This window comes from Cyprinodon tularosa, unplaced genomic scaffold, assembly GCF_016077235.1.
Source record: "Cyprinodon tularosa strain WSP-4 unplaced genomic scaffold, ASM1607723v1 ctg270, whole genome shotgun sequence".
NCBI classification, from domain to species: Eukaryota; Metazoa; Chordata; class Actinopteri; order Cyprinodontiformes; family Cyprinodontidae; genus Cyprinodon; species Cyprinodon tularosa.
Window position 1 is genome coordinate 247,250 of NW_024038975.1, and position 15,836 is coordinate 263,085.

General features: G+C 37.3%; 1 protein-coding gene across 1 annotated transcript; it reads left to right on the plus strand.

Moving 5' to 3' along the window:
* The first annotated feature begins 1,293 nt into the window (after nucleotides 1-1,293).
* asb11 (ankyrin repeat and SOCS box containing 11) lies at nucleotides 1,294-14,430 on the plus strand. The gene is made up of 7 exons (XM_038289630.1): nucleotides 1,294-1,595; nucleotides 1,836-1,915; nucleotides 2,017-2,124; nucleotides 4,644-4,794; nucleotides 4,878-5,012; nucleotides 13,707-13,895; nucleotides 13,968-14,430. Exons 1-7 carry the CDS (start codon nucleotides 1,508-1,510, stop codon nucleotides 14,090-14,092), a joined length of 876 nt encoding a protein of 291 aa, XP_038145558.1. The 5' UTR covers nucleotides 1,294-1,507; the 3' UTR covers nucleotides 14,093-14,430.
* Nucleotides 14,431-15,836: the final 1,406 nt, after the last annotated feature.

Consider the following 15,836-nt stretch of genomic DNA (forward strand, 5'->3'; position numbering starts at 1 on the left):
ATTTGTACTGACCTTTAAATGATTTTAAAGAGAAGCCACATTGATATTTTGAAAGCCTTAATAACTATAGGCTTTAAACTTAATTCTTTTTTTTTCTTTTAAAGTTACACATAAAAAATTGGGATGGAAAAATGTTTAAACGTCTAAAGAAGAGACAAAAAGCTGCTGTATCTTCTGTTACTGATGGAACGTATAGTATGACTTGTAAAATGTATTTGTTTTTTTGTAAAAGCATAAATCATGGGAGGTTTTACCAAGTGAACAATAAGTTGGTATGGGTGATGACAGTACTTTTAAATAAAAAATAAAAATGTTTATTTGTATCCTATTTATATATTTTTTTCTTTTATTATCTACAGTTTAAAGGCTCTTTACCCACACAATGTGAATTTTACAGTTTCTGATATTATTAAGATGTAGATTTTAGGAAAGAGCAGAGAGCACCTGGAGCATGTTTTAAAGATTGATAGTTTCACTGAGTTTTGCAAAAGGCTTCTGTCCCATTGAAGGTTTTCACTTAACATTTTTCTAGTCATGTTTCTTTTACACATCTTTTGATTGCATTTAACTAAAATATTGATATTTAGAATTGTGTCAGTTAAACCAGAGTTTGGCAAATGAAACTTCAGACTTTTAGAATCAAGTTTATTGCCAACTAGGTTTGCACTTACAAGGAATTTGACTTGGTGTTGACGGTGCAGACAAATTCGATATATATACGGAATCTATAGTTATATACAATATAAAACATACAATATATAGTATATAGCTATGTACTATAAACTTCTCAGTAGACCGTGTGTTAATGTGGCGCAGAAGATCTGGAGATGCTACGTTGGTGTAGCTTCTAGGTCCTGAACAGGGGAGGGAGAGGCAGGGTCAGTGTACAGGGGTCTCTGGGCCTTGTTGGTAATTTGTTGGTATATAGTTTGAAAAATAAAACTACAGTCAGTCACCTGGTACAGCTCTGCGGCTGTTAGTTGAATTGAAAATTTGAAGAAGATGAATCTTTCTAGACCCCTGATGATGGGTGAGTCCCTGGAAAGGTTCCTCTTCCAGCAGGACAACAACCCTGAATGTAAAAGCAGAGCTCTCCTCCCATCCTGTGATTAGTTACAAGAAAACTTAATTCTCTTAACTTATTGAAAGAAATATAAGAATGTAACAACCTTCTTTATGTAATTGTGTGTTTTGGGAAAACAACATCTTTACACTGGTTTCAAGATGCCTCTTAGCTTCACTTCATCTCTGTTGTGCTGAAAACATCCAGGTCTGTTTGTCTCCTCATATGCAAAAATTTTAGGTCTCTCCTCCCTATAGGCCATTACCTTAAGGCCATTGGGTTTTCTATTGTAATGAATGTTCAGGACCGGTACTCGGGGTTGTTTCTGAGTTAAAATGTGGGGGAGGGGACGAAGCAAAGAGATAAGAGGGGGAGCAAGGCCAGTTTCAGGTATGCATTTCCTGGGATAGTGTTGAAGGAGTCTGCTGCTGCGGTTTGGTTTTCATGATGGCCACCATTTCATTGAGGTCCCAACCTTTGCAAAACTGCTTCTCCATCTACAGAGGCCTGCCATGCAACTCGCTGATGGCCGGTGAGTTTTTGTCTTCTCTGACATTTAGCAACTTGAATAAACTGAGTTTCTTTATCTGCTGCTTTTGGCTCTGCTTTAGCTAGGCCAAACAAACCTGTCTTTAAGTGAGTTCAGGATTAAAAATATTTTGTATTAAATTCAGAGTTTTTTCAACTGGATTAAACAATCTTGAAAGAGCATTTGGCAACTATGTTGTTTTTGCTTTCTGTGTTTGTGACTGTCTTGTTTTTTTTGTTTCAGACTCCTGTTCAGACAGAACTCCCCTGCATGATGCAGCGTATCAAGGCAGGTTACTCAATCTCATGGAACTTATCTCTCAGGTAAACTTTAAAGTGGTTTTTATTTTTCCTTTCACCTGTTTTTTTTTTCATTTGATAAAAAAAAACAAAAAAAAAAACTGAAAGCTTTTATTTGTCTCCAGGGCTTCCAAGTAAACACTCTCACCATGGATGGCGTCTCTCCTCTTCATGAGGCGTGTCTTGGTGGTCACCATGCCTGTGCCAAATTCCTCCTAGAAAATGGTGCAAATGTAAGAATGCTTGAAAATTTAGCATTAAAGTGCTATGCAATAAAGCTTCCTCAGCTCTTGTATAGATGTAGTGTTAAGTCTGATACAGTTTGAATTTTGTGTTATTTTTATTGACAATAATAACAATTATCCTATTATTAGCAGTCTAATTATGATTATTATAGATATAGAAATATTATCTAATCTAATTACTATTAATATTAATTATATGATATTAACTTATCAATCTCTCCAACGCCTCCCTCAAGTGATTCAGACACCACTCCCTCTGAAATTGACATTTATTCATTCCTTGCACTATTTTTGCATGTCACCGCCGCTTTACTTGGATTCATAGTTATACATATGCATATATATATATATATATATATATGTGCAAGAGTTATATGTGTATATATTTATATTTGTGTTATATTGTGTGGTTTGTGGTGTATATATGTAAAACTGCATCTGGAGCGTGTAACAAAAGTAATTTCCCTTTGGGATTATTAAAGTATTTCTGATTCTGAATCAGCTGCCAGTGAAATAGAAAAAAATCCATTGAAATAGTGACATTAATTTTGAATTGTGGTTCAACAGAAATATTAATAAAACCTATAGAAGGTTTTCAGTTTGCAGCTCCATTCAATAGATTACTTCCATTCATCGCTGTCAAGTTTAGCCTACTTAACCTTTTCTAGAGGCGGGGTAAATGTGCTGGGTTTGATGAGCGATGAGTTTCTTTATTGAGGCGGTGCTCCAAGACACACACTGACACCAAGCTTCAGCTTAAATTCAACGTCTGAAATGGCCTTTCCACTATAACATTTGTTGACTGTATAATGCTGACAGGAAACTAATAAATATGAGAAAACTTGACCAGCTCTACCAAGACAGATCCCGTTTAGTTTGTGCCTTCCTCTAGAGGGAGAGCAGCCCCAGTGGAAGCCTGAGGTTTTTGAAAAGGGAGTTATTTTATAGGATGTAATAGAATGGTCATTTACTGTCTTAGATTTGGGAAATTCAGATGTTTCTACAGCAAAGCAAATAAAAAGATGAAGCATACAGGTACATACAAGACTGAAACAACTCTGAAAAAAAGGATAAGCAGTCTGTGGCCCCGTCCACACGAAATCAAAACGAACACGAAACGCTGATATTTTCCAAAACGTTTGCCGTAAAGACGGAGACGTAAAATAAATGTGAGCGTTCACACGAATGCATGAAAACGCTGCAAAATGTATGCCAGGCCTGTAAATGGCGCTGTGGTGCCAAAGCAAAAATAAGCGACGAAATGTTGGGCATGCGCACTAATATTTATACATGGTTGCCTTGCGGGTCTATTTTCGTGGTTAAGTCAAATTCAGGTGCTGAACTATGTGGTCGATATTGCTCTGTTCTTCCTGGAGATATTCCAGAAGAAGAAGATTCTGTTGTAAGCCCGACAGCAGGGTGAGTAGCATTAGCAGCAACGGCGCCATTGTTGTTGTGATACTGGTCGCGCATGCGTGTTAAGAGGCGACGCTATGACGCATGCGTGTAAAAAAAAAAAAATGCGGTTAGAGCGTAAAGATGGAAACGCGAAAACGGCGTTTCAGAATCTTCCCACTCTGAAGGCTGAATAAAAAAAAGATCGTTTACAGACCCCCGAAACGCCGGCTTCGTGTGGATGAGAGGCTGGTTTGGTGAAAAATTTGTGCGTTTAGGCCAGGGTTCGTCTTCGTGTGGACGGGGCCTGTATCGCAAAGGGAAACTATATCTGAGAAAACCAAATTGGAGTTATTTTAAATGGTAGACTCAGACTAAATAAATAAATGCTACAAAAGCAGCCAATTACAGAAAAAAAGTGGAAAAGGCAAAAAAAAACAAAAAACAGAACCAAATAAGTTTAAATAGCAACACTGATGTTAAAAAAAACACATGAAACAGGAGAAAAGTAATTGCAAAAATTGCCTTGATGTTTGACAAACACTTATAAACAATTTCATTAGCTTGTGTGAACTGAATGCAAGCTACAGCAAGTTCAAATGTCTTTACCAAGTCTGTACTAATCTAATCTAATTAAGCTGTCAGGTCATCAGAACAGAAACTGTTCTGCTGAGTCATTAAAGTCCCAAAAATGATTTATGCCGGAGGTAAATGTGCAGCCCCTAAATAATTTCCAAAACTTAAGATCAAATAAGATAGACCTTATTGATATCACAGTGGAAAAATTAACTTGTCACATCGGCTAAATAGTCAAAAGAAGGTGCCAAAAGGAGGAAAAGGTCAATTAGATATGTACAGTGCATTCACATTTTTATATATATATATATATATATATATATATATATATATATATATATATATATATATATATATATATATATATATATATATATAAACAGCTTAAGTCTCTTATTAAACAGCATTATTGTGCAGGGTATTAACTTCACATTTATAAAGTTAAACTGTCTTCATCTGTTCTTTTTGGTTTATTTTTATGTTTTTCATTTTGCAAACTCAAATGTAATATAATCTTGAATGAATTTCCTTTCCAGGCTCAGGCAGTGTCAACAGATGGCGCTACACCTCTCTCCAACTCCTGCAGCAGTGGAAGCGCAGCATGTGTCCGACTGCTCTTACAGCACGGCGCCTCCATCCACACCACCCCCCAGCTGGCTTCCCCCCTCCACCAGGCTGCTAAGAAAGGTGCATGGGTGTTAAAAGCGACGAGTGTGAAGGTGTGACATGTTTTAGCACAGGTTTGTAAAGCTTTGTCATATCCTCTCCAGCTCACAGAGAGTGTATGGAGCTGCTGCTGTCCTGCGGAGCTCAAATTGATGTGGAACTGCCAAATGTGGGGACCCCGCTGTATGCCGCCTGCAGGGCCCCTTCAGCACAGTGTGTAGAGCTGCTCCTGCATTCAGGTAAATAAAGTAGCTAAGAGGATTGAAGGAAATGTTTGGAAGTAATGCTTCAAAGGTACACTACCGTTCAAAAGTTTGGGGTCACATTGAAATGTCCTTATTTTTGAAGGAAAAGCACTGTACTTTTCAATGAAGATAACTTCAAACTAGTCTTAGCTTTAAAGAAAAACACTCTATAAATTGCTAATGTGGTAAATGACTATTCTAGCTGCTAATGTCTGGTTTTTGGTGCAATATCTACATAGGTGTATAGAGGCCCATTTCCAGCAACTATCACTCCAGTGTTCTAATGGTACAATGTGTTTGCTCATTGGCTCAGAAGGCTAATTGATGATTAGAAAACCCTTGTGCAATCATGTTCACACACCTGAAAACAGTTTAGCTCGTTACAGAAGCTACAAAACCGACCTTCCTTTGAGCAGATTGATTTTCTGGAGCATCACATTTGTGGGGTCAATTAAACGCTCAAAATGGCCAGAAAAAGAGAACTTTCATCTAAAACTCGATGGTCTATTCTTGTTCTTAGAAATGAAGGCTATTCCATGTGAGAAATTGCTAAGAAATTGAAGATTTCCTACAACGGTGTGTACTACTCCCGTCAGTGGACAGCACAAACAGGCTCTAACCAGAGTAGAAAAAGAAGTGGGAGGCCACGTTGCACAACTGAGCAAGAAGATAAGTACATTAGAGTCTCTAGTTTGAGAAACAGACGCCTCACAGGTCCCCAACTGGCATCTTCATTAAATAGTACCTGCAAAATACCAGTGTCAACATCTACAGTAAAGGGGTGGCTGGGCTTCAGGGCAGAGTGGCAAAGAAAAAGCCATATCTGAGACTGGCTTTCTATGGAAAGTGGGGTGTGGTTAAGTTTAGGTAATTCAGCTAATTTAGACAACACAGTAATTCCCAAATATTTGATATTTCTTGATTGCAGTTGTAACTCTAGCGGGTTCTGTAAAGGGCAATTAATTGGTAGATTTGGTTGATTAATTGGTAGACTGTAGATTTAAACCAATTTATAGAGTAATCTGAGACTTTTGAGAAAGATTCTAATATGGGAAGTGTTTGAGTCCTGGAGATAAAGTAATAAATAATCTGCGTAAAGACCAGAGGTGTCAAGTAACGAAGCACAAATACTTCGTTACTGTTTTCACACAAGTATCGTTACTTTTGGCTTCGGTTTAATGTTTATAAATATTTATTTCACGTCATGTGTGCCATCCAATGCAGATCATTGACACCATCCACATCTAATGAAAACTAGTGTAATCGGATGAGTCATATAACGCAAACACTCATAGGTTGTCTAAAGGAAATCATCAGAGGCAAGCAGGTGTTCTTCAGACTGCCAATGCAAATTGTCTATGCCATGCTACAATGTTGGATTCAGAAAAAAAGATGTCAAAATGTCTGAAAAGTCGGACACAGACGAGAGTGTATCAGGAGATGGTAGACAGAGACCAACAAGACCTCCCTCATCCTTGGCCCTATCTCAAAGAAGTTTTCGAAATAGTCGAAAAATTTAGCTTTCAATCGGTCTTTGTCAGTCACGTGACTGACACGCCCCCTAGCGCCATTTTTGTGGTGAGCGGAAGAAAAACAAAACAGCAGAAAACAAGAGGAGAGCGCTGCCAGCAGTGAGGATTATCAGTTAAATGGAAAAGAACAAGAAAACAGAACGGATACCCTACCCAGACAAACTTTCCAAAGCTGTTAGGGAAGGATATTACATATTATTTTTACAGTGACAAGGCAGATATTGTGGGCAGTTGCACAGATCGCTGCAGTTATTAGAGTAGTTTGTGCTGCTCATCAGACTGAACGAAAAAACTTGTCATAATTTTTGCACATTGATAAGTTGCACACTGTATTTGCTGTTCACTTTACCCAGGCCTGTTTTCACTTGGATCTGCAGTCTTCTTCACAGATATCACCTGTTAGGTCATATCGCTACGGAAGACCACAGACCACAGTGAAAACAAGTCCAGGGAAAATGAAAATCTTCTAATTTAATCTAAAGAGCAATCTGCTATATACGAGGGAGGAAGACAAAGTAAAACATTTGAAGCTTTGCACTGTTCTGCATTATTTATGTATTTGAGATTTTGTATTGCATTTTCATAAATTCTCTGCTTGATTGAAAAGATAACAACACTTGTTTCAAATTTCAAATCCACTCTTTATTGTACACACATTTTTACAACTTCAGAAACATTGTTAATATTTGAAGTGATGGTGAAACTTATATTTGTTTTGCTGTAATTTTTCAAAAGTAACTTTAAAAAAAGCAAAATTCTATTTGTGTGAAAAGAAGAATAAAAAAAGAAGAATAAAGTTGAAACAGTACTTGATCTGGCATTCATTTATTAGCTGGTTTCTCTGTGAAAATTTCAAAACAGTTAATAATCACTGTGACTATGTCCAAAGGCCTCCACAAACTGATGAGGCATAATTTTGTGCAAGGTGTCTCTATCTGGCCACACAATTGCACGCTTTAGATTTGCATATAAAAATGACACCATTTCATTGAATGTTCTGTACACTGTCTTTGGTGAAACACGGAAGAGATAAGCAAGGTGTTGTGAGGGCAGATCCAATCTCAGACGCATGAAGGTTAACAGAAGCATTTGAAATGGACTGAGAATTTTATTTTGAGCAGACATGAGAGGCAGCAGAAAATTAAACAAAGCCATAAAGGTTGCCAAGTTTGGTAGACCCGTATATTACTGGACTTTTTCATTACTGTCTCCAAAGAAGCAATCAGAGATCCGCAGCTCATCAAGTTCACGCCGCAGCTCTCTGTTTTCTTCCAAAAGACAGTTCATCTCTGCACACCTGAGCACCAGTGTTGGGCAAGCTACTTGTCCAGTGTAGTGAGCTAAGCTATCAGCTACTCAACAATAAATTAAGCTTCACTACACAAAAGCTACCACCTAAAGAATTATAGCAAGCTAAGTTACACTAATGTGTTAAAAGTAGCTTAACTACATCAGAAGCTACTTAACGTTGTACCAACCTAATGTCAATTCAAAATGAGTCTGACACACTAGTTAAAATATTTATTAAAGATCAGCCAATGACATATCCCAGTGTAAACATTGCTTTATGATCAGCATATTAAAATAAAAACTAAAGTAATTACTAGTAGACAAACTAGTAAACAATCTGCTGTTATTAGAACCAAATTAAAGGTACTGTGTAGTGTTCTACACACCGAGACATGGCTATGAGTTTGCATTCAATGGACATCTCTAGGGAAAACAAAACCCTACAAAAGACCTCAATTAAACAGTTGATTCAAGTAACAAACAAAACTGTTTACAAAAGAAGTTGAAAAAATAAAGAAGCTAATTAAGAGATACATATATATATCTCACCATTTAATTTAATTTCTACCTACATATTTATTCATTGTATTTTTGGAGGCAATTAATTGAATGCTTATTTATTTATTTATTGAGCATTTATTTATTTATGTATTTATTTTATATACGGTAGAGCTTTTCCTCCATAAAAAATCTTATCTGTGCACAGCCTAAAAACAGATTTATGTAAACATCCTGTCAGGTAAACTAGGCCATGAAAATACAATATTGAAGTTTCACTACTGCTCTCTAATTAGAGTATCTTAGTGGCACATAGATATGGGAGAATTATCCTGCCATAATGCAAGAGCACATCATTTCAATTTGAGAAAAGAATTTCATCTTCTTGCTCTCAAAACGTATAATGCTCACACTCCAAACATGCGCTCTCTCTCAAATATTTTCTCTTCTCTCTTTGTTTCTTCTCTCAGATTTAATCCTTCTTGCACAGATATTTTCTCCTCTCGCTTGCCTCCTTCTCTTCGCGCACAAACCGTGCTCTGTTACGCTCGCAAACCCGTAGGCTCTGCTTGCGGATTTGTTTTGTTCTCTCAGACTGCAGTTGGATCGTTGCCTAGCAACCTTTCCAGCCAATAGAACGATAGCCTCGGAAAGGGTGCGCTTGTTTAACCCTACTGAGTGTGCCTGTGCTACTACGCCACTTATAAGAGCGTCAGCTGAAACTGCTATTTACAGTAGCTTGTGGCTGATTGTTGTTTCAAAATAGAAAACTTGGTTTAATTTCTTAGTTTTGCCCTGGATTTTGTAGCGTTTGTGGACGCTACGTCGCTACTTGATCAAAACAATAACGTCGCTACAGGAAAGTTACTTGATAAATAAAGCAGCGACGCTACGGTCAAGCTACTGGAAAATGTAGTTAAACTAATAGCTTCGCTACATGTAGCGGCGCTACTGCCCATCACTGCTGAGCACACACAGGTTACATTCTGTCTGTCCTTCCTGACGACCACCTTCTGTGTCATCCTTGGTGTTTGGCCTGCCAACGTTTTCAGCAGCCTTCTGCGTGTCAGTCTGTTGCTGGTTAGGGTTCTCTGTCCCCTCATGTGTAACTTCATCCTGTCGCTCAAGGATTTCATCAGCCTGATGGAGCCCCATTTCAGTTTCTTGCAGGGCATTCTTTTTCAGCTGTTCCCGATAACCACGTCTTAAAGAGCGGTCTGTGTCTGTTGGTTTGATGTCAGTGTGGCCCAGATGCAGGGATGGAGCCCAGTCTGGGTCAGTCTCCATCATCTCATATGCGGGTTGACCTGCAAAGTAGATGAAAGGTTGAGTGTTTTACACGTCTATTCAAAACACTGTATAAAGCACCTTAATAACAGAGCCCATTAGATTAGATGTGTAATAAAATAAGATATGCTTATGTTTCCCACAGTGGAGAAATTTGCTATACCGAAACAGCACAAGTACATCGGACTAGTAAGGCCAGAGGTAAATAAATAAACTGAAAAGCTTACAGACGAACAAAGGATTATAATAAATAAACTTAAGTAGATTGCACAGGATGAATAAATACAGTGAGTTGGCTGACGAGTGGGTATGTACAGTGTTTTTATATGTGCTGTCTATTTATACATATTTATTCATTAAAAAAATATATCTGTATTGCAGACTGTGTAAATGATTATATACAGAGAATGCATTATTTATTAAATTTTAGCGGTCTAAAAAAGAAATAAACAAAACAAACATCACTTTCCGCTTCTCTTCCACAGCATGTTTTAGTAGGTTTACATGAACTCCTGCAACTTTATAACATACCATTTCAGCGTGTTGATTTCTATTAGTGTATATTTATAAGGACTTACCTTTGTGAAAATGCCGAGAGCAAACACGAGCATGAGGAGATATTTTATGAAACGTGATGTCTTTCCTTCTTACAGCAGCGACCCACAGAGCCCGACGCCTCTTTGTTAAGTCCTCTGTCTGCGGTCCGTATTTTTTTTCCAAGTGGGGAATACGAAAAACCGTAAGGCACCATCTGCTGTTTTCTGTTTAGAATTACTATTGCATCCTTTGACGCAGCACCAGTTTCCCATTATTTCCAAAGGAAGCAACTAGAACACGTCTGCCCTCTGTTAGTTTTCTTTTGTTTGTTGCTGATGTCTCTTCACCACAGTAATGGCGCTAACTACCCTAAATGCATTGCGCTTTTGCGGAAGTGACGCACACTGTCAAAGACCGATTCATATAGTGGTATCTGGCTGTTTTTGAGCCACTCATTTGATTCAGGTGTGTTAAAAATGGGGTTCATCAAAAAGCTGCAGGATAGTAGCTGTTGAGGACTGGACTTTAGCCCCCCTGTATTAAGTAGTTTTCGGAGCACATACTTTTTTAGTTTTACTTGTTGATACTTCAACTTTTACCAGAGTGTTTTTAAACTGAAATACTATACTTCTATTTACCGGTAAGTAACAAATTTGTGTACTTTTGACACCACTGGTAAAGACCAATTTTATGCTCTATTTTTATGCATTTTATACCTTTAACAACATTAGTTTGTCTAATTGTTGCTGCTATTTGGATTTAATATTTTTACTGTGGGAATAAACTATTAAATTAAGTAATCTGCATGTGTTTGTGGTTGACTGCCTTACTCTAATGAGACTAGTTTTATCAGGGTGGATTATGAGAGGAGTGACCTTGTCTATTCGTTTTGCAAAAGCTTTGCAGATTTTTTTAATATCCACATTAATTAAGGATCTGGGACGATAGCTGGTGAGAAAGATAGGATCTTTGCTTGGCTTAAGCAGGAAACTAATGGTATCACAATTCATATTAGTTGGAAATTTGCCATTTTCCTGAGTTTCCTGCAGCATTCTGTAGAACATTGGTGCCAGAATGTTCCAGAACTCTTTATAAAACTCAGGAGGAAAACCATCTGGACCTGGAGCCTTTTTATTTGGCATGCTTTTTAGAGCTTCCTTAGCTTCAACTGCTGTCAACCGTGAGTCCAGGGTTAATTTTTGCAGGGACTGTCTGATAATTTAAGAAGTTATTTTATCCAGAAATTGCTTGATGTCATTCTCTGGTGGATTTATGTGATGTGTATAAAGATTTATAGAAATCACAGAAGGCGTTGTATTACCAGTTAAGTCTAACTGCAAGTATATATGTTTTTTTTGTTGTTGTTTTTTTTTAGCTGATTAATTTATGAATAAGCTTCCTGACTTATTGCTACGTTCAAAGTTTTCTATTCAAAGTCTCTGTATTAAAAATGTGTTTTGTGTTTCAATTCATTTAATTCCAATTTATTTTGCGGATTTTACCCAATTTTTCCTCATTTTGGGAGGTTTCTAGTAACTTATTTTTGCCCTCTAATTCCTGGATCTTTTTTTGTTCTAACTTTTTAAAAAACTTTTATTTGGATTTTATTTTCATATATCTTACTATTTACTTCATGCAAAATACTTTGAATTGTCTACTGAAGTGTGTTAGCAAAAAAACTATCATATGGCAGGAAAAGCTCCCTTAATGCTTTCATCCAGGAAAGAGATACAGTTGAAGCCAGAGGCTCTGAGTAAGAGCTACTGTCTGCTGATCAAAGCAATGGCTTCATTTATGTCACAATAACGGACAGACGCACACGGTAATGACAAAAAAACTTTTGACTGGAAGTATTTTTTTTTTATGCATTTAAAACTCATAGGACCCTTTCCTGAAAGACTTCAGGTAGTCAAAGATCTGCACTGTCTGAATTGTGAAGATGGTCCAGCTGCAGGATTTACAGGCATAAACAAAACCCAGAAATCATTTGAGACAAGTGAAGTGGAACATTTATAATCAAGGAGATATTTGGTTAAAATTTGTAGTTTTAATCTGCACAGTCAGGATTTCTACACTTGAGTTTGTCAGCCATTAATTTTTGAAAAAAAGGTTTTTTGTTTTTTACAGATTCTGATTTATGCTTAGTGGAAAACTACAGCTCTAAATCAGCTGCTGTGATTTATGAATGGTCCTAGGAAGCTGGACGTTGTCTTTGCAAGTTTATGATAGAAATAGCATGCTATGGGAAAGAAGCTTTAATGGCTGCCCCACCAACTTTGTCTGAGGCAAACTGCTACGCTTGGCATCAGGGTACTTTACATTGCATATCAAGTAAACACAAAGACAATTGAGGCAAATTTGCTCTCTTTGGGGGAAAAAAGGAAAACACAAAGTGCACATGATTAGTAGACACATCAAAAAGACTTCAGTTGTTAACATGTATGATATCACCTGTATTTACTTAGCACTACAAAAACTATTTTTAAATTAAGCTTGATTTATTCTCTTTATCCCTTTTTTCCTTTTTTTGACTGCAGCTTGAGTTCATTTTTTTCTGTTCTGTAATGTTTGTCTAAAACGGTAGCTCAGCAGGTTAAGAAATGGGAAAACTGAAATGAACTTCATGGATTCGTGACTGCAATGGTCCACTTCTCCTCTTTGGGGGAGTGGTGGCCTAGTGGTTAAGGCGTTGATCTTTGATCCCACAGGTTCCGAGTTCAAGCCCTACTCCCACGGACTGCCACTCTGGGTCCCTGAGCAAGACACTTAAACTCACACTGCTCCCTGGGTGCTGCACAATGGCAGCCCACTGCTCCCCAAGGGGATGGGTGAAATGCAGAGTTAATTTAATTGCTTTGTACTTGGGACAATTTAATGGCAATAAAGTTGAATTCTATTCTATTTGACAGCTGCAACTGTTGTTCTTTACACATTTAAGAAAAACAATACATATTAAATTTGTCATAATTTTATGTTGCCGTAATTACTACATATTCATACTATTTATAAGGCTTTTTATATTTATTTTTGTATTTCTGAGAGTCACTAAGGAACTTTTTGTTCCTTATCTAAGCTTGATGTGTTTAACTTTAAGACTTTGACATGACAGAATGACACCAAAAAATGTAGCTGTAGATTTAAGTTAAAAGTTGAGCAATAATGGACCAAGAAGCCAGCTCTCCATGTCTAACTAAACTTCAGTTTCAGTTGCAACTTCTGTTCCTGGATGATTTTCTGCTTTCACGCCGACTAATTGTTAGACCCCCCACTTGAGATTTCCATGGAAACGGAAAGCAGAGCTTCACATCTCACAGCAACATACCTTTCAAAGCTTTTCTACTCGCTCCCAGTTGCACAGCTACCAACTGTAACGAGAAACCATTTAATATTGTATTTTTAAATCTAATTAGTATTAATCTTTTTACTCCAGCATGACTTACATGTTTTCAGTTTCTCACCCTACAGAGTGGTAGTCAGGCAGACGAATTAGCTATTGTATTAAATGGTTTCCGTTTGATTCTGATGGTAAATTCTCTCTGTGCAGGTGCAGATGTCGGCCCTGGCTGCGGGCAGGATAGCCCTTTGCACGCAGCGGTTCGTGCTGGAGAAGCAAACATTGTTGAACTTCTGCTGGAGTTTGGGGCAGAAAGAGCCTGCAGGAACTCAGAGGGGAAAACTCCTCTGGATCTGTCAGCACCAAACAGCGCAGTTAGAGCTGCTCTACAGAGAAAAGGCAGGACCTTTTTTTTTTTTGCTAATCTCCCAGGGCTTTGATTTTAAAACATGTTCCCTCTTTGTTTTTCAGGTCCCTGCTCTCTGACTCAGCTCTGTCGTTTCAGCATTCGCCGCAGTCTTGGGCGGCTTCGCCTTCACAGAACCTCCAACCTCCTCCTTCCTCAAAGTGTAATCAACTTCCTCCTCTACAGATGACACCTGTACATATCATATATATGTAATCATATATATTTTTTATATTATCTTTTAATATGTTGATTTTTGACATTTAAGCAGTATTCACTGTATCAGTTTGTCTAAAGACCCAGACTTTGTATTAAGTCTAAGTCAGACTTTATATTTTTGTACATACTTTACATTTTTTTACAAAACATCTTAAAGGTGAACACAGTCAGTTGCATGTCTGAATATTGCTATTTTTTCTTTAAATGTTTTCTGAAACCTTTGTAGCTCCACAGGGAGCGCTCTGAATGTCACTTACATCAGAATCTGTTGTGGCTTGAAAGAAGGAAATAAACTGCAGTTTTAAAGAAGTGAGGCTTTTAAAGTCATGGTATATTTGAAGTTTGTCGTTAGCTTAATGGACAAAACCAGTACAAAAGGTAAAGTGAAGTCATGCTTTTTACCAGGCCCTAAAAAGCATTATAGATACTACTTAAAAAGATGTCAGGGTAATCAGAGGGCTTTGCATTTGGAATTGTGTAGTTTTTAATATCAAATCATAGCAGATATTCCTCTAAACCACAGAAAAATGTGCAATCTTCTTCGAAAGAAGAACTAAATCCATTTATGATGATTTATAAAAGACATTGCTGATGAAAAGTTTATCACATTTCTCAATATGCAATAGCACAATAAAATCAACGATACAATCACTGTTACTCAACTCGCCATGTTTAGTTGTCTATCTACAATTAAGCATAATTTGCTTTGAGGTTCATGAAGTATATGCATTACTTTCTTCTGTTGCATATTCCGAAAGTTTTGTGATTTTTAAGTGTACAGGAAGAGTCAAGACTGCTGTTGAGCAAGGCAAAAACAATGCTTTATTGTTGCCTGTCTCAGACTGTTCAGTGCTCTATAAATAGTGTATGAGTGCCCTCAAGTGGATAGATAATTGCATTAATCAGAAAATAGGTTGGTCTCACTTGCCTTTCCAGCAACTTTTCATCTTCATCATTGCAGCTTGTGCGTTAGCATAATGTAAGAAGAGATATAGGACCACAATTACTGTATTTGCCGTATCATTCTGGTAACATTTACATACTTTTTGTTTAAGACAATCCTGGATAATAGGACCCCGTCTTCATTGGATATTACTTTTTGCATGATGCCTTCACATATGACCTTTTTTTTTAACCTAAACTAGACCATCTTATGGCATAGACGCCCTAGCATGATAGAAATACTTCAACAAGCATGCTAAAATATATTATAATATCAAATAAGTTTGAATGAAGTGACCCTTAGAGAACTTTACACAGAAGTAAAAGCAAGGGGGGGGCAGAGCCTTTTAGATCAATAAAAATGACCTGAAAGGTCTGTCACTGATAGATCTGAAGTATGAACGAGGGACCAAAATAGTTTTTCTGAGGATTTTGTTTGAAAGGGGTTTTGACTCACTTACTCAGAGCCAAACCAATAAGAGCTTTTAAAGCAGGGAACACACTTCTGGAATAAATGTGTTTTTTTTTTTAAACAAGAGCCAAAACACAAATGAAATGGAGAGAAGTTTTATTTGAATTTGTTTTTCATTGCGTGAGCTGAAACCCTGAGCAACTGCTTTGTATTTTTGGTGCGACTAACCATATTAGGGAATTCTGCCTGCATCTTTGTTCACAGAGAAATTGTTTTTTTCTATAGTGTTGCTGTGTACAGGTAGCCTGATCAACCCGACTAAATGTGAGATTAAATTTGTAATTTAGTCTGGCCCCGATGA